The 23323-nt window shown below is 42.7% G+C and overlaps 1 protein-coding gene across 2 annotated transcripts; it reads left to right on the top strand.

Annotated features, from left to right (window-relative positions):
• Window positions 1-366: 366 nt before the first annotated feature.
• Window positions 367-2970, top strand: LOC125550412 (actin-1-like). Of its 2 annotated transcripts, none has more exons than XM_048713403.1 (5): window positions 367-510; window positions 1080-1145; window positions 1243-1636; window positions 1877-2490; window positions 2582-2970. In XM_048713403.1, exons 2-5 carry the CDS (start codon window positions 1086-1088, stop codon window positions 2645-2647), a joined length of 1134 nt encoding a protein of 377 aa, XP_048569360.1. In that variant the 5' UTR covers window positions 367-510; window positions 1080-1085; the 3' UTR covers window positions 2648-2970. The 2 variants fall into 2 exon arrangements, with proteins under 2 accessions (XP_048569360.1, XP_048569359.1); XM_048713402.1 differs by having other exon boundaries at window positions 489-510; window positions 1084-1145.
• The last annotated feature ends 20353 nt before the right edge of the window (window positions 2971-23323 follow it).

Here is a 23323-nt window from a genome sequence, read left to right as displayed (position 1 = left end):
GTCTAGAATTTGAGCCCTGGTGAGCTGAAAATACCATCGTCCTCCTGGTCATCCAACGACATGTTGGTTCGCCATCCAATTCTTTCCAAAAAAAAAGTATGACTAATCATGTACCAAATGCGGGGAAGAAAATTCTCAAAAGAAGAATGTGGAGAAGAAAAATCACGTTGGCGCATTCGGCCAGCAGCGCACCACCCAACCGAAGACAACGAGTGCCAGCCGCGAGCCTGAGTTGTCCGCACGCACAGGCGCACAACCACGGGCACCGGGGCGCACGTCGTCCTCCCCTCCCCCGAAAAAACAAAAACCAACGCCAGCCGGGTCGTGGGGCCGCGAGAGCCAGCCGGGGCGACGAGTGCGGCCGTCCCCTGCCCCGTCGCCCGCCTCCCCGCTATACATACCCCCCACCCCACCACCCCAACCCTACCGCTCACCCCCGCCTCCTCCACCGTCTCCGCCCTCCGTCGCGCCACCGGACCGCCACCGCCGCTCCCCGTCCCCCCCTTCCCGGTAACCATCTCATGCCCCCTCCTCCTCTTCCTCCTCCTCCTCCTCCCCTTCCCAGATGAGATCCGCCCCGCATTGCGCGCTCCCTCCCTCCCCCGCGCCTGCCACCAGGCCGATCGATCTGATCTCGCGGGCGCCCGCCCCCCCTCTTCCCGCCGCGGATCCGACCGGATCTCGCGGAATGGGAGCGCCGCCCCTGTATTTTTCTGCTGTTCATTCATGCCGCCGCGGGAATGCAGATCTGCTGCGGCCCGCGATCTGGGCCGTTTCGGGCGCCGGAGCGCCCCGATCTGCGCCGCGGCGCCGGAGAACCATTCTCTCTCTGTTTCGTTATTAATTGTTCTTATAGTAGTATTAAGTTGCGGAGTTACAGGGTTCCTCGTGAATTGATTGATAGTCCCATCATGCTGCTAGAAAGAATTTTCGCACTGTTTCTTCGACGGAGAAAAAATATTTTAATCTCTGCATTTATTTACCCGGCACCCTTCACTGCTAGATTGCGTAGATTCTCCTTTGATTGATCGATCGATCGATGTGCAATAACTGTAGCTTTGTGCGAGCTTTTGCTGTAGGTAGAAATGGCCGACGCCGAGGACATCCAGCCCCTCGTCTGCGACAATGGTACCGGTATGGTCAAGGTAAGCCACCGCATTGTGCAAGCGTCTTGCATCTTTGGTTCAGGGAAATGCCGCAGTGCTCGTTGTAACATAACACTCGTGGTGGTGATGTTTGCAGGCTGGGTTCGCTGGAGATGATGCTCCCAGGGCCGTCTTCCCCAGCATCGTGGGCCGCCCACGCCACACCGGTGTCATGGTCGGGATGGGGCAGAAGGACGCCTACGTTGGTGACGAGGCGCAGTCCAAGAGGGGTATCTTGACTCTCAAGTACCCCATCGAGCACGGTATCGTCAGCAACTGGGACGACATGGAGAAGATCTGGCATCACACCTTCTACAACGAGCTCCGTGTCGCCCCAGAGGAGCACCCTGTCCTTCTCACTGAGGCGCCGCTCAACCCCAAGGCCAATCGTGAGAAGATGACACAGATCATGTTCGAGACCTTCAACACTCCTGCTATGTACGTCGCCATCCAGGCCGTCCTCTCGCTGTACGCCAGTGGTCGTACCACAGGTGAGCTCATCTATATCCAACTCTGGTCTTTTGAATCAGGAACCCTGGAATTTAGCATGCTCACATGTAGATGAGGTTAATCTGTAAAATTTCTCAAATCGTTTTGTGGTAGCACTAGTTTTGTTCTGTGACATCTGGTTAATATTTGTCAACCAAACCTGATAGGCAGTTAATTGTCATCACCTAACAAGTATTTTTTTCATTTATCAATAACTCAATGTGCCCTCTTGAACTTGTCAGGTATCGTGCTGGACTCTGGAGATGGTGTCAGCCACACTGTCCCCATCTACGAAGGATATGCTCTCCCCCATGCTATCCTTCGTCTCGACTTGGCTGGGCGTGATCTCACCGATCACCTCATGAAGATCCTGACTGAGCGTGGTTACTCATTCACCACCACTGCTGAGCGGGAAATTGTGAGGGACGTGAAGGAGAAGCTGTCCTACATTGCCCTGGACTACGACCAGGAAATGGAGACTTCCAAGACCAGCTCTTCTGTGGAGAAGAGCTATGAGCTGCCTGATGGGCAGGTTATCACCATTGGTTCTGAGCGTTTCCGTTGTCCTGAGGTTCTCTTCCAGCCATCCTTCATTGGGATGGAAGCTGCAGGTATTCATGAGACTACCTACAACTCCATCATGAAGTGCGACGTGGATATTAGGAAGGATCTGTACGGCAACATTGTTCTTAGTGGTGGTACCACTATGTTCACTGGAATCGCTGATAGGATGAGCAAGGAGATCACTGCCTTGGCTCCTAGCAGCATGAAGATCAAGGTTGTTGCTCCTCCTGAAAGGAAGTACAGTGTCTGGATCGGAGGATCCATCTTGGCATCTCTCAGCACCTTCCAGCAGGTATATAAACATTGCAGCATCGTACTTCATTCATTTCATTCATGGATTTTGGTTGCTTTGCTTACAGTGTTGCTTGTTGTTGCGCTTGCAGATGTGGATTGCAAAGGCTGAGTACGACGAGTCTGGCCCATCCATTGTGCACAGGAAATGCTTCTAATTCTTCGGACCCAAGAAAGAAAGCCAAGAGGGCCTTTATCGCGACCCTCCTGCTTCGTCTCTCTATTTTGTTGCTGTTTCTTTGTTAGCGTGGACAAAGTTTTCGGCTGGCCTATCGGTTACCGTTTTCTCCTATTCAAAGACTGTAATATCTATTCCTACTTGTGCTTCTCACTTGTGATTTTGGACACATATGTTCGGTTTATTCAATCAAATTTAATCAGATGCCTGGTGAGTCTACTAGAGAAATACGGATGGTGTTCTGATTTTGTCATGTGTCACCTCAATCTTGTTAAATGAATAATATGAAGTCTCTTGATCCTACATGGTGTTGTCACATGAATGGATTCTCTTGCTCATTTCTTGTCCGGTTCATTTGGCCCCTACACCCAAATGCTCTGCTATTTAGCTTTCCATCGTAATCTGTTTGAAATGGTGAGTGATCTGCTGTGTAGTGTGGCCTTTGCACAATCGGCTTTTCGACGGTGGGTTCTATGATGAACCCTACCTGATCTGATCTGATGCCTTCCTTTCTTGGTCCGATGTGCTGGAATATTCATGGCAAAGAATTCTATTGCTCAGGCTTTAGCAGCGCATGGTGGTACATGATTACGCTTTGCTGCCTCGCTTAGTGCCGTACGAGACATTCCTGTAAAAAGTGGAATCTCTTCTCTTTTCTTCCAGCAAGATGCGAGGGGGAGAACGGGACCATTTGAATGTGATGGCATGATTTGCATCTGTTGCTAGTTTATTAGGATATTTGGAATCTCACAGGTTGGCGCCAATTGGGATGATTCTGTCTGCTGTCATGGCTTTGACAGGTATGCTATCGCTTAAAAGACCTGATCTGGTCCAATGTGGATGAGTTTGCCGGCCTGACAAATCCTCAGTTTGCATATATCATTTTTTTGACATGGTCTTGGTCGTTACCGAGATAGAAAGTTTCAGACAAATAATGAAAGAAGCGGCACTGAGGGCATTAACTATGGTGGTACATATGCCTCATGAGAAAAAGTAGTTTGAGGGTATCTACATTGATTTTTTTCTCTTCTCAATGCTGCTGCCACTAGTGGGCATCATCAAAGAATAGAAAATAAAGACTAGTACACACATACATCTCTATTCTCCACTTCAATTTTTTTCAGCTTTTTACATCAGATCACACTTTTTCTCTCCAAGCACCCGCCTCCTGCAGAAGATCCTGCTTCCCCGTCCGAACCTACTTCTCCTGACACATGATCCTACATGGCATGCGAGGCATCACCCTGGAGCAAATGCATTGACCATGCCTTGAAGAGTCTTGATCTAACGATACTTGTAGGTGTTAATGAGATACTCGAACGCTATGTTTTTTCTTTGACATGCTCTCATGCTCCTAATATAAGTTTTTCATACCAAGTTATTTCAACTGTTTCCGACAAGGAAGTGTTAGGTAGATGAAATAAAATGATAGCTAATTTACTATTTTATTCATGCTTCTATAATGAATACTTTGTTCTAACCATCTTGGCCTAACAAAGCTTGCATAATAACCTTGCCGCTGGTCTAGCCATGCTAAGTTTTCAGGTGAAAGAAGCGGCAGACTATCTAGGCGTTATTGATCGTAAATGAACCAATATCTTTTTGTTATTTCGGTTTAAATGTCGAGTTCCTTATCATCAATGTTGCTCTCGAGAACGATTGAGGTTTAACCTTGGGAATGGTGATGAGTGCTTTTTACACTCATTTTTTATTGTTGTTTAAATTGGACGTCTTAGATATCTAGGCGTTATTAAGTGAACCAATATCTTTTTGGTATTTTGATTTAAACGTCGAGTTCCTTATCATCAATGTTGCTCTCTAGATCGATCGAGGTTTAACCTTGGAAATGGTGATGAGTGGTTTTTACACTCATTTTTATCCTTGTTTAAATTGGACATCTCAGATATCTAGGCCTTATCATCAACGTTGCTCTCGAGAACGCTCGAGGTTTAACCTTGGGAATGGTGATGAATGATTTTTACTCTCATTTTTATCCTTTTTTACATTGGACATCTCAGATATTTTCTACGATTATCACTTCAACTTGCCCACTAATCAGTAATAATTGAAATGGCATAAAAGTAGAGTATTTATCTTCTGAAAATGTGATGCAAAATGCACACATCAGCTCCTCTAAGCTTAGACCTTGCTTACGATCTAGGCATTATCAATCGTAAGTGAACCAAAATCTTCTTGTTATTTTGGTTTAAATGTCGAGTTCAATGTTGCTTGATCGAGAACCATCAAGGTTTAACCTCGGGGGTGTTGATGACTGGCTTTTACACTCATTTTATCCTCGTTTAAACTGTACATCTCAGATATTTTTTGTGACTATCACTTCAACTTGCTTGCTAATCGCTAATAATTGAAATGACATAAAAGTAGAGTATTTATCCTCTGAAAATGTGATGCAAAATGCACGTACCAGCTCTACCGAACTCAGACCTTGCTTGTCCTCGAGCAAAAGTGAGAGGCCAGTAATAAAATAATACAGGCATGCAATAATCATACTTTGCGAAAGTATTTTACACATAATAACACAACAACACTCAAAATAGAAGCACATGTGGAGGCCATGACAATTTTACCAAGCACTAGATACTCTAAGTTTGGATGTTATGCAAGATGTTTGACCATACTCAGATCATGTAATGATTTTTTCATCTTAATTCTTCAAGAAAGGTCTATTATAGTGCTTTAAATAAGAAGTGACATATGCTCAACTATCTTTTTATAATTTTTTTCAATAATAAGGACTATCATTCAAGTGAGTAAATTTTTAGACTGCAAAATTATAGCCATGCATGAGAAGATCAAAGTTTATAGCAAATTTATTTGCTTTGGCTATTCACATGAATCTTGAGGTTTATTTCAACTTCAGTAAACAAGCTACACATATGGTCATAGTAACCATCGAGCATGGGTCTTACTCCAACAAGCAAAGCTTACCCTAAAAGAATAGGTTTCAAGAAAGGATTGACTCAACATAGAAGTACAAAATGCCCTTCCCGGAGGAAAGCATGTGGATTGCCAAGCGCTTAATGTTGGACATTCAAGAGTTTAGTCCGTTGAAACGATAATTTCCCCATTTCCCCTTGTGATGGTGCCCCCATCACAAGTTCGCGGAAAATTATCATTCCCGCACAACAAAAACTCAAACAGAGAAGTTTTTAGTTGGTAGTTTGTTGCGTGTGAGGATGAAAATTTACTTGGAGTGACCTTACTCAGTCACATAGGTAGGTACAATGAACACTTGCGGGACCGACTTGGCTCAGGTTATGGATGCACAAGCATAATTCATGCTTATTAGTACATATAGTTTTGGCTAGAAAGGTTCAACCTATGATCACATAGTTGTTTTCCATGCCTAACTATAATAGATAGTTCACTGGAGTTTGCAAATTGAAGATTAGTTATTGATCCAAAGATTTTGGAGATAATATATTTGCATATGCACATCCTTTCTTTTTGTACCGAGTTTCATGAATCCATTATAAGACCAGGTACAGTTTTATTCACCAAGTTAGCATCCATATTCCAATTCTTAGTGTCAGTAAAGTCATGTCCTCCCACAACATATATTTTATGAGGTGTGCGGCAATGCTAGAACGTATAATAACAAAAGAAAAAGGAAAACTTGAGCCCTCTCTTTATTACATATAACCTCGTATCACTAGATACATCAACAATCACTCTGAAGGAGCGATAGCTCACTTTGCAACCTAACTTCAAAAGATCAATAATCCACTAAAACACTAACCATAATGCATAACCTAAAGATGTGAGGTGAGATACCTGGCAACCTCTCCCAAGGTTTGATAGAAGCAAGGAAGGAGGAATGCCTATTACCACTTTTCAATTCTTTGGCAGATGATTATTATTTGGCATCTGGCAAACCATACAAGGCTGACTCAAACCATCTTCCTAAACATGCACTCATACTCATGAAGTAGTTTTCGCATCTCACATATCCCACTCTAGGAAAACTGAAGCAACTCCTCCAAAGATCCCACTTCCCAACGAAGTTGCAATTTCTCCTTCTCCACCTCCTCAACCTTAGCCTTGAATTTTGTTGTCACAATATGATGTGCATCAAGATTTTCAAATATCACACCTTCATACCCGGCAATAGTTTCCTCTGGGGTCTCCAACCTTGCTTTGAGCTCCTCTTTCTTTCGGACTTCCACGTCCCTGATATGCAGTTATCCTCCTCCATGGTGGACCTAGGTTGAGCCTAAACGGAGAGGAAGTAGGGGTTGATGAGCTTCACAAGGAAATTCTCTTCCTCCTCCCTCTTCTTGTCCTTGGAGGAGGCCTGATAACCCACAAGTATAGGGGATCGCAACAGTTTTCGATAAGTAAGAGTGTCGAACCCAACGAGGAGCTAAAGGTAGAACAAATATTCCCTCAAGTTCTATCGACCACCGATACAACTCTACGCACGCTTGAGTTCGCTTTACCTAGAACAAGTATGAAACTAAAAGTACTTTGTAGGTGTTGTTGGATAGGTTTGCAAGATAATAAAGAGTAAGTAAATAAAAAGTAGGGGCTGTTTAGATAAAGAAACAATAAAGTAAATATAGCGAGTGTGCAAAAGTGGTGGTAGGAGTTGCGGAATTTCCCCTAAGCAATTGACTACTTTACTAGACCGATAGCAAGTATTATGTGGGAGAGGCCACTGCTAGCATGTCATCCCTAACATGGAATTCTATGCACTTATGATTGGAACTATTAGCAAGCATCCGCAACAACTAATGTTCATTGAGGTAAAACCCAACCATAGCATTAAGATATATTGGTCCCCCTTCAATCCCATATGCATCAATTTCTATGCTAGGTTGAAGCTTCTGTCACTCTTGCCCTTCAATACATAGTTCTATCAACACACAACTAACCCTATGGTGTAATCCACGCGCGCAATCATATGATGGGCACCAAAGGACAGCAACATAACCACAAGCAAATTAAATCAATCATAGCAATTCATCAACCACCGACAGGACAACGAAAATCTACTCAGACATCATAGGATGGCAACACATCATTGGATAATAATATGAAGCATAAAGCACCATGTTCAAGTAGAGGGTACAGCGGGTTGCGGGAGAGTGGACCGCTGTAGATAGAGGGGGGAAGGTGATGGAGATGTTGGTGAAGATGGCGGAGGTGTTGGTGAAGATCGCGGTGATGATGATGATGGCCACGGCGGCGTTCCGGCGCCACCAGAGGAGAGGGGGAGAGGGGCCCCCTTCTTCCTCTTCTTCCTTGACCTCCTCCCTAGATGGGAGAAGGGTTTCCCCTCTGGTCCTTGGCCTCCATGGCATGGGAGGGGCGAGAGCCCCTCCGAGATTGGATCTATCTCTCTGTTTCTCTCTGGTTCTGCGTTCTGTACTGGCTCTGTTTCACCGTTTCGTATATATATGGAGATCCGTAATTCCGATTGGCCTGAAACCTTCGCCGTGATTTTTTCCGAATATTAGCTTTCTTGCGGCAAAAGAAGAGCATCAACCGCCTTACGGTGGGCTCACGAGGGTAGGGGGCGCGCCCTAAGGGGGGGCGCCCCCTGCCTCGTGACCACCTCGGGCACTAGTTCGCGTTGATTTTCCTTCCGAATTTTCCATATTTTCCAAAAATAAGCCCCGTCCGTTTTTATCCCGTTTGGACTCCGTTTGATATGGATATTCTGCGAAACCAAAAACATGCAACAGACAGGAACTGGCACAGGGCACTGGATCAATATGTTAGTCCCAAAACTAATATAAAAAGTTGCCAAAAAGTATATGAAAGTTGAATAATATTGGCATGGAACAATCAAAAATTATAGATACGACGGAGACGTATCAGCATCCCCAAGCTTAATTCCTGCTCGTCCTCGAGTAGGTAAATGATAAAAAAGATAATTTTTGATGTGGAATGCTACCTAGCATAATCTTGATCATATGTTTAATCATGGCATGAATATTATGACACGAGTGATTCAAAGCAATAATATATCTTTTGACATAAAGACAATAATATTTCAAGCATACCAACCAAACAATTATGTCTTATTGAAATAACATAGCCAAAGAAAGCTCATCCCTACAAAATCATATAGTCTGGCTATGCTCCATCTTCACCACACAAAATATTTACATCATGCACAACCCCGATGACAAGCCAAGCAATTGTTTCATACTTTTGACGTTCTCAAACCTTTTCAAATTTCACGCAATACATGAGCGTGAGACATGGACATAGCACTTTAGGTGGAATAGAATATGATGGTGGGGGTTATGTGGAGAAGACAAAAAAGGAGAAAGTCTCACATCAACTAGGCGTATCAACGGGCTATGGAGATGCCCATTAATAGATATCAATGTGAGGAGTAGGGATTGCCATGCAACGGATGCACTAGAGCTATAAGTATATGAAAGCTCAAACTGAAACTAAGTGGGTGTGCATCCAACTTGCTTGCTCATGAAGACCTAGGGCATTTGAGGAAGCGCATCGTTGGAATATACAAGCCAAGTTCTATAATGAAAATTCCCACTAGTATATGAAAGTGATAACTCAAGAGACTCTCTATATGAAGAACATGGTGCTACTTTGAAGCACAAGTGTGGTAAAAGGATAGTAACATTGCCCCTTCTCTCTTTTTCTCTCATTTTTTTGTTTTTTTGGTGGGCTTCTTTGGCCTCCTTTTTTTATTTGGGCTTCTTTGGCCTATTTTTTTTTTGTAAAGTCCGGAGTCTCATCCCGACTTATGGGGGAATCATAGTCTACATCATCCTTTCCTCAGTGGGGCAATGCTCTAATAATGATGATCATCACACTTTTATTTACTTACAACTCGATATCTAGAACAAAGATATGACTCTATATGAATGCCTCCGATGGTGTATCGGGATGTGCAATGATCTAGCGTAGCAATGACATCAAAAAACGGACAAGCCATGAAAACATCATGCTAGCTATCTTACGATCATGCAAAGCAATATGACAATGAATGCTCAAGTCATGTATATGATGATGATGGAAGTTGCATGGAAATATATCTCGGAATGACTATGGAAATGCCACAATAGGTAGGTATGGTGGCTGTTTTGAGGAAGGTATATGGTGGGTTTATGGTACCGGCGAAAGTTGCGCGGTACTAGAGAGGCTAGCAATGGTGGAAGGGTGAGAGTGCGTATAATCCATGGACTCAACATTAGTCATAAAGAACTCACATACTTATTGCAAAAATATATTAGTTATCGAAACAAAGTACTACACGCATGCTCCTAGGGGGGTATATTGGTAGGAAAAGATCATCGCTCGTCCCCGACCGCCACTCATAAGGAAGACAATCAATAAAGAAATCATGCTCCGACTTCATCACATAACGGTTCACCATACGTGCATGCTACGGGAATCACAAACTTCAACACAAGTATTTCTACAATCCACAACTACCCACTAGCATGACTCTAATATCACCACCTTTATATCGCAAAACTATTGCAAGGAATCAAACATATCATATTCAGTGATCTACAAGTTTTATGTAGGATTTTATGACTAACCATGTGAATGACCAGTTCATGTCATCTCTCCAAATAGATATAAGTGAAGCAAGAGAGTTTAATTCTTTCTACAAAAGATATGCCCGTGCTCTAACAAATATAAGTGAAGCAAAATAGCATTCTACAAATGGCGGTTTTCTAAGTGAAGAGAAACAGGCAATCCAAACTTCAAATGATATAAGTGAAGCACATGAAGTATTCTATAAAGCCATACTCAAAAGATATAAGTGAAGTGCAATGAGCATTCTATAAATCAACCAAGGACTATCTCATACCAGCATGGTGCATAAAAACAAAAAGAAAAACCTAAATGCAAAAGACGCTCCAAGACTTGCACATATCCCATGATCGAAACGAATCCGAAAACATACCGATATTTGTTGAAGAAAGAGGGGATGCCTCCCCAGCATCCCCAAGCTTAGACGCTTGAGTCTCCTTAAATATTTACTTGGGATGCCTCGGGCATCCCCAAGCTTGAGCTCTTGCCTCTCTTCCTTCTTCTCACATCGAAACCTTCTCAATCATCAACACTTCATCCACACAAAACTTAAACAGAAAACTCGGTAAGATCCGTTAGTATAATAAAGCAAATCACTACTCTAAGTACTGTTGCAAACCAATTTATATTTTGTTTTTGCATTTTATCTACTGTAATATAACTTTTTCATGGCTTAATACACTGATATAAATTGATAGTTTCATCAAAACAAGCAAACTATGCATCAAAAACAGAATCTGTCTAAAACAGAACAGTCTGTAATAATCTGAACATTCACCATACTTCTGATACTTGAAAAATTCTACCAAAATTAGGAAAAATAAACAATTTGTATAGGAAGACAGTGCAAAAATAATCAGAACCATTCGACGTTCCAGCTAAAAATGTAAAATCATGCACTACAGCCAAAGTTTCTGTCCTGCACCGTACAAACCATCAAGCAAATGTAAACATCCCAAAGGCAAACCTTGGCACATTATTTTTATAATACAATGGAATTGTACAAGGGGATAATTATTTTCATTGAAAAGTTTCTGTAATCAAGATTCACAAAGTTGTCGTGAGCATGAACAAAGTTCAAGGAGCTCTCCCACTTCAACAATGCTTGTCTTTCTCACTTTCGCTTTCCTTTTTGAAAAAGTTTTGGGTTCCCCTCTTTATTTTTGTTGTTTTTAAACTATATAAAAGCACTCAACAGAAATAAATGACTCTCTAAAACTTCCGGGTTGTCTCCCTGGCAGCGCTTTCTTTAAAGCCATTAAGCTAGGCATGTAGTGCTCAAGTAATGAATCCACCCGGATCCCAAGGTATATCAAAGCCAATTTTAATTAACAATGATTTGTAATTTAGTAGTGAGCACAAAGCAACATATATCAAGCAATGACGAAGTCTAACTCTCTTCCTATGCATCGACATGTCATAAAAGAACAATTCATGCACACCTAGTAAAGGCCAATGCATAGTATAAACAGTTTCTTGCAATTTTATCATGTTGGAAACGTAGAGAGGTGGAGATATAGTTCCTCTCTCATAATAATTGCAAGTAGGAGCAGCATGCACATGCATATTATATTCATCAACATCATCATGTGTAGTAGTAAAACGCAACCCATCAATGTAATCCTTAATAATGCAAACTTCTCCGATATAGTATAATCGGGAGAATTCAAAAAGATAATAGGACTATCATGCGTGGGTGCAATAGCAACAATTTCATGTTTATCATAAGGAACTATAGCAAGTTCATCTCCATAAGCATCATTCATATTGGCATCTTGGCCACAAGCATCGCAAGCATCATCAAAAAGGGATATTTCAAGAGAATCAATGGGATCATAACAGTCATCATAGCAATCATCCTTCGGTAAGCACGAAGGGGAATTAAACAATGTATGAGTTGAAGAGTTACTCTCATTAGAAGGTGGGCACAGGTGATCAATCCGCTCTTCCTCCTTTTGTTCTTCGCTCTCCTCCTCATCTTTTTCATCCAATGAGCTCATAGTTTCATCAATTTCTTTTTCCATAGACTCCTGCAAAATATTAGTCTCTTCTTGGACATCGGAGTAGTCCTCAATATATAGTTTAACATAAGCATTAGAAGCATAATTCTCATAACAATATTCAAGTATGGCAAAATTTTCAGATTTGTGTAGAGTAGCATCATACTTTTCAATCAAAGAAGCAATTTCAGAAGCACCCTTAAAAGCAACAAATTCTTCAATTTGTTGAACATCATAGTAATTATAAACACCCTTAGCATACGAAGATACGATTCCATTATTACTAAACTCACATTGATAGGGAAGGTGTTTCTTAGGGTTTTCAGAACAACAAGTGAAATCATATATTTCACATAAATTCCAAGCATAGCATTGCAAACGTTGAATTTGACTCCATAATAGTTTCCCTTTTTCAGATATACAGTGTCACACATAACAAGCATGCTCATCTAAATATTTGCCCTCAACTAAGCTAGTTGGGGTTTCGGCACGAGCACAAAGGGATCGAAGATGATCCAAGTAAAAAGCTTCAGTAGTGTGATAGATTTTGAGTGGTTCATCAAACATTGGTTCAGTAGGTACAACTAATTTTTTTTGGTATTTTGTGTTTCCTACCCATAACTAAAGATAGAAAACAACTACGAACGGCAAATAAAAATTACTTAGTGATAAAGCAAACAAGCACACACGAGAATATTCACCCCACGCTATTGCTCCCCGGCAACGGCGCCAGAAAAAGGTCTTGATAACCCACAAGTATAGGGGATCGCAACAGTTTTTGATAAGTAAGAGTGTCGAACCTAACGAGGAGCTAAAGGTAGAACAAATATTCCCTCAAGTTCTATCGACCACCGATACAACTCTACGCACGCTTGACGTTCGCTTTACCTAGAACAAGTATGAAACTAGAAGTACTTTGTAGGTGTCGTTGGATAGGTTTGCAAGATAATAAAGAGTACGTAAATAAAAAGTAGGGGTTGTTTAGATAAAGAAACAATAAAGTAAATATAGCGAGTGTGGAAAAGTGGTGGTAGGAGTTGCGGAATTGCCCCTAAGCAATTGACTACTTTACTAGACCGATAGCAAGTATTATGTGGGAGAGGCCACTGCTAGCATGTCATCCCTGACTTGGAATTCTATGCACTTATGATTGGAACTATTAGCAAGCATCCTCAACTACTAATGTTCATTAAGGTAAAACCCAACCATAGCATTAAGATATATTGGTCCCCCTTCAATCCCGTATGCATCAATTTCTATGCTAGGTTGAAGCTTCTATCACTCTTGCCCTCCAATACATAGTCCTATCAACACACAACTAACCCTATGGTGTAATCCACGCGCGCAATCATATGATGGGAACCAAAGGACAGCAACATAACCACAAGCAAATTAAATCAATCATAGCAATTCATCAACCACCGATAGGACAACGAAAATCTACTCAGACATCATAGGATGGCAACACATCATTGGATAATAATATGAAGCATAAAGCACCATGTTCAAGTAGAGGGTACATCGTGTTGCGGGAGAGTGGACCGCTGTAGATAGAGGGGGAAGGTGATGGAGATGTTGGTGAAGATGGCGGAGGTGTTGGTGAAGATCGCGGTGATGATGATGATGATGGCCACGGCGGCGTTCCGGCGCCACTGGAGGAGAGGGGGAGAGGGGCCCCCTTCTTCCTCTTCTTCCTTGACCTCCTCCCTAGATGGGAGAAGGGTTTCCCCTCTGGTCCTTGGCCTCCATGGCATGGGAGGGGCGAGAGCCCCTCCGAGATTGGATCTATCTCTCTGTTTCTCTCTGGTTCTGCATTCTGTATTGGCTCTGTTTCACCGTTTCGTATATATATGGAGATCCGTAACTCCGATTGGCCTGAAACCTTCGCCGTGATTTTTTCCGAATATTAGCTTTCTTGCGGCAAAAGAAGAGCATCAACCGCCTTACGGTGGGCTCACGAGGGTAGGGGGCGCGCCCTAAGGGGGGGGGGGCGCCCCCCTGCCTTGTGACCACCTCGAGCACTGGTTCGCGTTGATTTTCCTTCCGAATTTTCCATATTTTCCAAAAATAAGCTCCGTCCGTTTTATCCCGTTTGGACTCCGTTAGATATGGATATTCTGCGAAACCAAAAACATGCAACAGACAGGAACTGTCACTGGGCACTGGATCAATATGTTAGTCCCAAAAATAATATAAAAAGTTGCCAAAAAGTATATGAAAGTTGAATAATATTGGCATGGAACAATCAAAAATTATAGATACAACGGAGACGTATCATGGCCCTCCCAGCAGAGGTTCCCGAAGAAGCCATGGTTATAGGTTGAACCATGGGAGAAACCCAAACAGAATCAACTCTTGAAACAAATAGAGAAGAAATCATGATATGGAGATCAGAAAATAACCAAAAAATGTATAGTATGTTAAGGGGTCACCTCGCCAAGAATTATCAGGAGGGGGATTCCTAGGGGCCTAGGCGCCCCTGTAAGGCAGGTGCCTAGGGCCCACAGCCACATGTCCCTTATGTGGCCAATTTTATTGGATATTTATTCGAGAAACTTCCGAAATAATTTTATTGGAATTTTCAGGAGATCTTTGTGTACCTTTCCTTACGTTTGTAATTTTGGGATTTGAAAGGTTATGATATTATTTTTTAATAAATTAGTTGTGGTTGATTAGGTGCACTACATTTACCTCCACATCAACTGGATCACCGACAATATAATGCTTCAACCTTTGACCATTGAGAACCCTCGGTTTCCCGCAATGCTCATCTTCCAACCTGATAGCCCCTGAGTGATAAAGCTCTACTACGGTGTGAGGACTAGTCCATTTGCACAGGAGTTTACTTGCAAAATTTCTGAAACAAGAATTGTATAATAGTACATGGCCTCCTACTTTGAACTCCTTATGTTGGATTCTCCTATTGTGCCAAAACTTAACTTTTTTTAAAATAATTTGGCACTTTCATAAGCTTCATTTCTCCACTCATCTAAGGCATTTATATCCATTTTTTCTCCCCGGCTTGCTTGAAGTCATAGTAATTGCCCAATAAGCTTTGTGCTCTACTTACAAAGAAACATGACAAGTTTTACCATATATCATTTTATGCACAAATATACCATAGGATTCTTATAAGCTGTTCTATATGCCCCAGAGTGCATCATTTAGTTTATTTGACCAATCATTCTTGATCTATTAACGGTCTTTTGTACGGTTGACTTTATTTCTATGTTTGTTAGTTTTACTTGACCACTAGACCGAGGATGATAAGGAGAAGTAACTCTATGGTTAACATCATACTTAGCCAAAACTTTTCTAAAAGCACCATGAATAAAGTGAGAACAACCATCTATCATTATGTCTCTAAGGACTCCAAACCTAGGGAAGATAACATCTTTAAGCATTTTGATGGAAATTTTATGATCAACACATTTTGTAGCGATAGCTTCTACCCACTTAGTCACATAATCAACAACCATCAAAATATGAGTGTACCCATGAGAAATAGGAAAATGTCACATATAATAAAAAAACCAAACATCAAATGGTTCCACTACTAAAGAGTAATTCATAGGCACTTCTTGACGTCTACCAGTACTGCATATCCTCTAACATTCATCACAAGATAGAATAAACGTCTGTGCATCTTTAAACAAAGTAGTCCAGTAAAAACGAGATTGTAGTACCTCATGTGTAGTCCTGTCTCCAACATGGTGTCCTCCATATTAACTGGAGTGACACTTCCTCAATATATCCTCGTGTTCACTTTCAAGTATACAATGCCTAACAATATTGGCTACTCCCTTTTTATAGAGATGAGGATCATCCCAAAAATAATGTCCCAAGCCATAAAATAATGGGCCATTTGCATTTCTGTCCTTAACTCGAACCACCTAATCAAATATACCCCTAATTCGAAAGCCTGCTCAAATTTGCCCCTCCGCCGTTAGGTGCCCTTATAGAAATGCCCTTCTGCATCGTTACCGTCCGGTCAAACAGCTTTGACCGTCCTGAAAAAATAGCAAAAAAATCTAAAATTTTGTGAGATCGAAGATACTTATGTGCCCAAGGTGCATGCAAATTTTCGTGCTATTTGGACATTCCAGGAGCTCGTGGCGAGGAAAAACAGTTAATCTGCACGCTTGTGAACAATAAATTTGAAATAAAATAGCAAGAAAATTTAAGAAAATATGAAATTTTTTGGCATCAAAGTGGCTTGGGTGCACAAGGTGCTTGCAAGTTTTTGTGATCAAATGACATGCGAGGAGCTCTAGCAAGAAAAAAAATAGTCATTTTTTTCCCAAGTTTTTTCCCGAGCAAAATTTTGTTTTTTTTCTCCACAAGGCCCTCCAATGTCGAAACACAACAAAAATTTGCACGCAGCTTGCAGACCCGAGCCTCTTTGATGCCAAAAAATTTCATATTTTTTTGAATTGTCTTGCTATTTTTTGAATTTACTATTCATAGGCTTACATATTTATTGTTTTTCCTCTGACACGAGCTCCTGGAATGTACAAACAGCATGAAACTTTGCACGCACCTTGCGAACTTGAGTATCTTTGGTCCCACAAATTTTCAGATTTTTTAGAATTGTTTTGCTATTTTTTTCAGGACGGTCAAAGCCCTTTGATCGCCTTTGACCTGCTTTGACCGGACGGTAACGGCACAGAAGGGTATTTCTGTAAGTGCACCTAATGGCGGAGGGCAAATTTGAGCAGGCTTTGAAATTAGGGGTAAATCTGAGAGTGGGCGCAAATTAGGGGCATAGATGTAAATGTCCCTAAAATAATTCTCTTTTGTTGATAGGTAGAGTTAGGAGGAATATACTTTGCAATAATGTAATTAGCATAATCCGCAAACCAAGGTTAACAACATAAGTTTTAATTGCAACAAGTTGCTCATCCAAAAAACTATCATTGATAGGTGTGTGTGAGAGAGAGAGAGATAGAGATAGAAGGGAAAGACGGTAGTGTGAGAGAGAAGAGAGAGGTTTTTTCTTTTCAATTTGGTTGGCTCCCACATGTAGAGAGAATTTTCTTTCCTTTTCTATTTTGTTGGGTCCCACATGTAAGTGACACATTGTTTTATTAGATGTTGTAAGCAGTGGCAAAAGGGTCTTAGAAAATGTTTCTCTCACGGTCAAAGGCCATTGACCCGACAAACCATGACGAGAGAAAAATCACAACAGGAGCAAACATGTTTGGATAGAAATGAGTTTTTTCTAAACTAGGGGCAAAACAAACAAGTGTGCCCCAAGTAGGGCTAACAATGATGTCCCAGTCACTCGCTTCCGCTATATGATTTCCCAACACTTTGCTACAGAGAGAGGCAAATGGGATTTGTCATGTACTTTACCCTAATAAGAGCATCTTCAATAGTTCATGTAAAAAAACTCGCTGTAAAAGTGGTTTTATAGGGTGCCCATATAATTTAGGGGAAGTTCCCATGTGAGGTATTTTCTCAAATTCCGTATACATCTTCCCCTAAAATCCATTTTTTCCTATTTCCATTAGGTAAGCATACAAATGGCCCGTGCGTGTCTATACTATCAATAAAATAATTGAAATAATGTTATTTCAGACACACATACTTGATAATCCTTCCAAATCCACAATATATGAAATTTGATTCGAAATCCAAATTCAAATTGAAACATAACAAATTGTCCAAATAATTTGAAGCAGAACATAATAGGAAGAAGTTTATTTACCATGAAGCAACCACAAATGCTCATGAGATCATTACGAAGTTCTTCATGATCTGCACGGCTTTTGATCCATTGATGCATTTCAAGAAATTTCTGGAGTCATCATTCATCCATCTATGGCTTAACAAGTGGTATATAAATTTTGTTCCCCACTCATAGCGATAGTCTGGGGGCAGAGTTTTGAAAAGTACAACTCGATCTTTCACCTCAGCTTATGGTGGTGACTTTACCTATTTAGGAATTTCTATATGGCATCATACCTTTTAGGATCATAACCATCCTCATCTTGTAAAGTTTCTATGGCGAAAACTATAGGCGGGTGACCATGACGATTGCACCAAGACTGGTATCAGAGTCCCTCGGTAGTCAGGTTGTCCCAGCCCATCCTCTATGATCATGTTATGCAAGATCACACACGTTGTCATGATGCACCACAAATTCTTTTGGTGCGAGAATCATGCATGGCCACGAACAATGTCAAAGCGAGCTTGCAAAACCCCAAATGCCCGCTTGACATCCTTTCTACATGCTTCTTACGCGTCACAAAGTGAATATTCTTGTTACCCTAGGGGTTTGATATTGTGTTCACAAAAGTAGACCATGCTGGATATATGCCATTAACAAGATAGTATCCCATGTTGTATGGATACCCACTGACTTCTGGATTCACTGGTGGTGCATCTCCAATAGAAAGTTGTTGGGGAACATAGCAATAATTCAAAAAAAAATTCCTACGTGTCACCAAGATCAATCTAGGAGATGCTAGCAACGAGAGAGGGGGAGTGCATCTTCATACCCTTGAAGATCGCTAAGCGGAAGCGTTGCAAGAACGCAGTTGGTGGAGTCGTACACACAACGATTCAGCTCGCAGTCGATTCCGATCTAAGCGCCAAAAAACGGCACCTCCACGTTCAACACACGTACAGCCCGGGGACGTCTCCTCCTTCTTGATCCAGCAAGGGGGGATGAGAAGTTGAGGGAGAACTCCGACAAAACGACGACGTGGTGGTGATGGAGCTCGTGGTTCTTCGGCAGGGATAGGAGGAGGTGTAGGTGAGGGGAGGGGTTGCGTCAGGGGAAGGGTACAGCTGCCCTCCCACCCCCACTATATATAGGGGCAAGGGATAGGGGCCCGGCCCCCCTAGATGCATCTAGAGGGGGGTGCGGCCGCCAAGGGGAGGCTTTCCCCCCAAGCTAGGTGTGGGGCGCCCCCTCTAGGGTTTCCCCCAACCCTAGGCGCATGGGCCCTGGGGGGAGTTGGCGCCCAGCCCACCTAGGGGCTGGTTCACCTCTATATTCAGCCCATAGGGCCCTCCGGGACAGGTGGACCCCCGGAACCCCTTCGGTGATCCCGGTACAATACCGGTAACCCCCCGAACACTTCGGCGACCGAATAAGGACTTCCCATATATAAATCTTCATCTCCGGACCATTCCGAAAATCCTCGTGACGTCCGGGATCTCATCCGGGACTCCGAACAACCTTTGGTAACCACATACTATTTCCCATAACAACTCTAGCGTCACTGAACCTTAAGTGTGTAGACCCTAGGGGTTCGGGAACCATGCAGACATGACCGAGACATATCTCTCGCCAATAACCAACAGCGGGATCTGGATACCCATGTTGGCTCCCGCATGTTCCACGATGATCTCATCGGATGAACCACGATGTCGAGGATTCAATCAATCCCATATACAATTCCCTTTGTCCATCGGTATGTTACTTGCCCGAGATTCGATCGTCAGTATCTCTATACCTCGTTCAATCTCGTTACCGGCAAGTCTCTTTACTCGTTCCATAACGCATGATCCCGTGGCTAAATCCTTAGTCACATTTAGCTCGTTATGATGATGCATTACCGAGTGGGCCTAGAGATACCTCTCCATCATACGGAGTGACAAATCCCAGTCTCGATTTGTGCCAACCCAACAGATACTTTCGGAGATACTTGTAGTGCACCTTTATAGCCACCCAGTTACATTGTGACGTTTGGTACACCCAAAGCATTCCTACGGTATCCGGGAGTTGCACAATCTCATGGTCTAAGGAAATGATACTTGACATTAGAAAAGCTTTAGCAAACGAACTACATGATCTTGTGCTACGCTTAGGATTGGGTCTTGTCCATCACATCATTCTCCTAATGATGTGATCCCGTTATCAATAACATCCAATGTCCATGGTCAGGAAACCATGACCATCTATTGATCAACGAGCTAGTCAACTAGAGGCTTACTAGGGACATATTACGATCTATGTATTCACACATGCATTACGATTTCCGGTTAATACAATTATAGGATGAACAATAGACAATTATCATGAACACGGAAATATAATAATAACCACTTTATTATTGCCTCTAGGGCATATTTCCAACAGTCTCCCACTTGCACTAGAGTCAATAATCTAGTTACATTGTGATGAATCGAACACCCATAGAGTTCTGGTGTTGATCTTGTTTTGCTCGCGGAAGAGGTTTGGTCAACAGATCTGCTACATTTAGATCCGTATGCACTTTACAAATATCTATGTCTCCATCCTGAATATATTCACGAATGGAGTTGAAGTGACGCTTGATATGCCTAGTCTTCTTGTGAAACCTGGGCTCCTTGGCAAGGGCAATAGCTCTAGTGTTATCACAGAAGAGAGTCATCGGGCCCAACGCATTGGGAATAACTCCTAGGTCGGTGATGAACTCCTTCATCCAGACTACTTCCTGTGCTGCCTCCGAGGCTGCTATATACTCCGCTTCACACGTAGATCCCGCCACGACGCTTTGCTTGCAACTGCACCAGCTGACTGCCCCACCATTCAAAATGTACACGTATCCGATTTGTGACTTGGAGTCATCCAGATCTGTGTCGAAGCTAGCATCGATGTAACCATTTACGACGAGCTCTTCGTCACCTCCATAAACGAGAAACATATCCTTAGTCCTTTTCAGATACTTTAGGATATTCTTGACCGTTGTCCAGTGTTCCATGCCGGGATTACTTTGGTACCTCCCTACCAAACTTACGACAAGGTTCACAACAGGTCTGGTACACATCATGGCATACATAATAGACCCTATGGCTGAGGCATAGGGGATGACACTCATCTTTTCTCTATCTTTTGCCGAGGTCGGGCATTGAGCCGTGCTCAATTTCACACCTTGCAATATAGGCAAGAACCCCTTCTTGGACTGATCCATATTGAACTTCTTCAATATCTTGTCAAGGTATCCTTTGTGAAAGACCAATGAGGCGTCTCGATCTATCTCTATAGATCTTGATGCCTAATATGTAAGCAGCTTCTCCAAGGTCCTTCATTGAAAAACACTTATTCAAGTAGGCCTTTATGCTTTCCAAAAATTCTATATCATTTCCCATCAATAGTATGTCATCCACATATAATATGAGAAATGCTACAGAGCTCCCACTCACTTTCTTGTAAACACAGGCTTCTCCATAAACCCAAACGCTTTGATCATCTCATCAAAGCGAATATTCCAACTCCGAGATGCTTGCACCAGCCCATAGATTGAGCACTGGAGCTTGCATACCTTGTCAGCATTCTTAGGATCGACAAAACCTTCCGGCTGCATCATATACAATTCTTCCTTAAGGAAACCATTAAGGAATGCTGCTTTGACGTCCATTTGCCATATATCATAATCATAGAATGCGGCAATTGCTAACATGATTCGGACGGACTTCAGCTTCGCTACGGGTGAGAAGGTCTCATCGTAGTCAACCCCTTGAACTTGTGGATAACCCTTAGTGTCATGGTTCTAAGTCTGATAGTAGAATAGGGGGGGGGGTAGGAATGTAGAGGCAAGATGCTAGCTACGGTGAGATTGTGCACGCAAGATGTATGAGTTCAGGCCCTTCGCGGAGGAAGTAACAACCTTACGTCTCGGTGCCCGGAGGCTCGGTCGATTGGATTATGCGTGAAGTTACAGGGGGTCCGAACCCTTGTCTCAGTGGAGGGGGGTGGCTTATATAGAGTGCGCCAGGATCCCAGCCAGCCCACGTTACAAGGAGTTCAATGTACATAAAGAAGAGGCGTTATTGGCAACGCCAGCAATAAAGTCTTATAACTGATCATTAATACTACGGAGTGAACGCCTGACCGTTGCCATCTGATGACCCATAAGTATAGGGGATCTATCGTAGTCCTTTCGATAAGTAAGAGTGTCGAACCCAACGAGGAGCAGAAGGAAATGATAAGTGGTTTCCAGCAAGGTATTCTCTGCAAGTACTGAAATAAGTGGTAACAGATAGTTTTGTGATAGGATAATTTGTAACGAGCAACAAGTAACAAAAGTAAATAAGGTGCAGCAAGGTGGCCCAATCCTTTTTGTAGCAAAGGACAAGCCTGGACAAACTCTTATATGATGTAAAGCGCTCCCTAGGACACATGGGAATATCGTCAAGCTAGTTTTGATCACGCTCATATGATTCGCGTTCGGTACTTTGATAATTTGGTATGTGGGTGGACCGGTGCTTGGGTGCTGCCCTTACTTGGACAAGCATCCCACTTATGATTAACCTCTATTGCAAGCATCCGCAAATACAACAAAAGTATTAAGGTAAACCTAACCATAGCATGAAACATATGGATCCAAATCAGCCCCTTACGAAGCAACGCATAAACTAGGGTTTAAGCTTCTGTCACTCTAGCAACCCATCATCTACTTATTACTTCCCAATGCCTTCCTCTAGGCCCAAATAATGGTGAAGTGTCATGTAGTCGACGTTCATATAACACCACTAGAGGAGAGACAACATACATCTCATCAAAATATCGAATGAATACCAAATTCACATGACTACTGATAGCAAGACTTCTCCCATGTCCTCAGGAACAAAAGTGACTACTCACAAAGCATAAACATGTTCATAATCAGAGGGGTATTAATGTGCATGTAGGATCTAAACATATGATCTTGCACCAATTAAACCAACTAGCATCAACTACAAGGAGTAATTAACACTACTAGCAACCTACTAGCACCAATCCCGGACTTGGAGACAAGAATTGGATATAAGAGATGAACTAGGGTTTTGAGATGAGATGGTGCCGATGAAGATGTTGATGGAGATTGCCCTCTCCCGATGAGAGGAGCGTTGGTCATGACGATGGCGATGATTTCCCCCTCCGGGAGGGAAGTTTCCCCGGCAGAACAGCCCCGCCAGAACCCTAGATTGGTTCCGCCAAGGTTCCGCCTCGTGGCGGCGGAGTTTCATCCGAGAAGATGGCTTATGATTTTTTCCCATCGAAAGAGTCCATATAGCAGAAGATGGTCACCGGAGGGCCACCAGGGGGCCCACGAGGTAGGGGGCGCGCCCAGGGGGTAGGGCGCGCCCCCACCCTCGTGGGCAGGGTGTGGCCCCCCTGGTGAAGTTCTTGCACT

The sequence above is a fragment of the Triticum urartu genome, chromosome 4 (assembly GCF_003073215.2).
Source record: "Triticum urartu cultivar G1812 chromosome 4, Tu2.1, whole genome shotgun sequence".
Taxonomy (NCBI): Eukaryota; Viridiplantae; Streptophyta; class Magnoliopsida; order Poales; family Poaceae; genus Triticum; species Triticum urartu.
The sequence above is the reverse complement of the archived record's forward strand: the minus strand, read 5'-3'. Positions and strand labels throughout refer to the sequence as shown.

Bases quoted from the DNA above. Each gene is read 5' to 3' on its own strand.
- LOC125550412 (XM_048713403.1), top strand. From the start codon at position 1,086: ATGGCCGACGCCGAGGACATCCAGCCCCTCGTCTGCGACAATGGTACC. The intron at 1,637-1,876 runs GTGAGCTCATCT...TGAACTTGTCAG, and splicing joins CGCCAGTGGTCGTACCACAG to GTATCGTGCTGGACTCTGGA. The intron at 2,491-2,581 runs GTATATAAACAT...TTGCGCTTGCAG, and splicing joins CTCTCAGCACCTTCCAGCAG to ATGTGGATTGCAAAGGCTGA.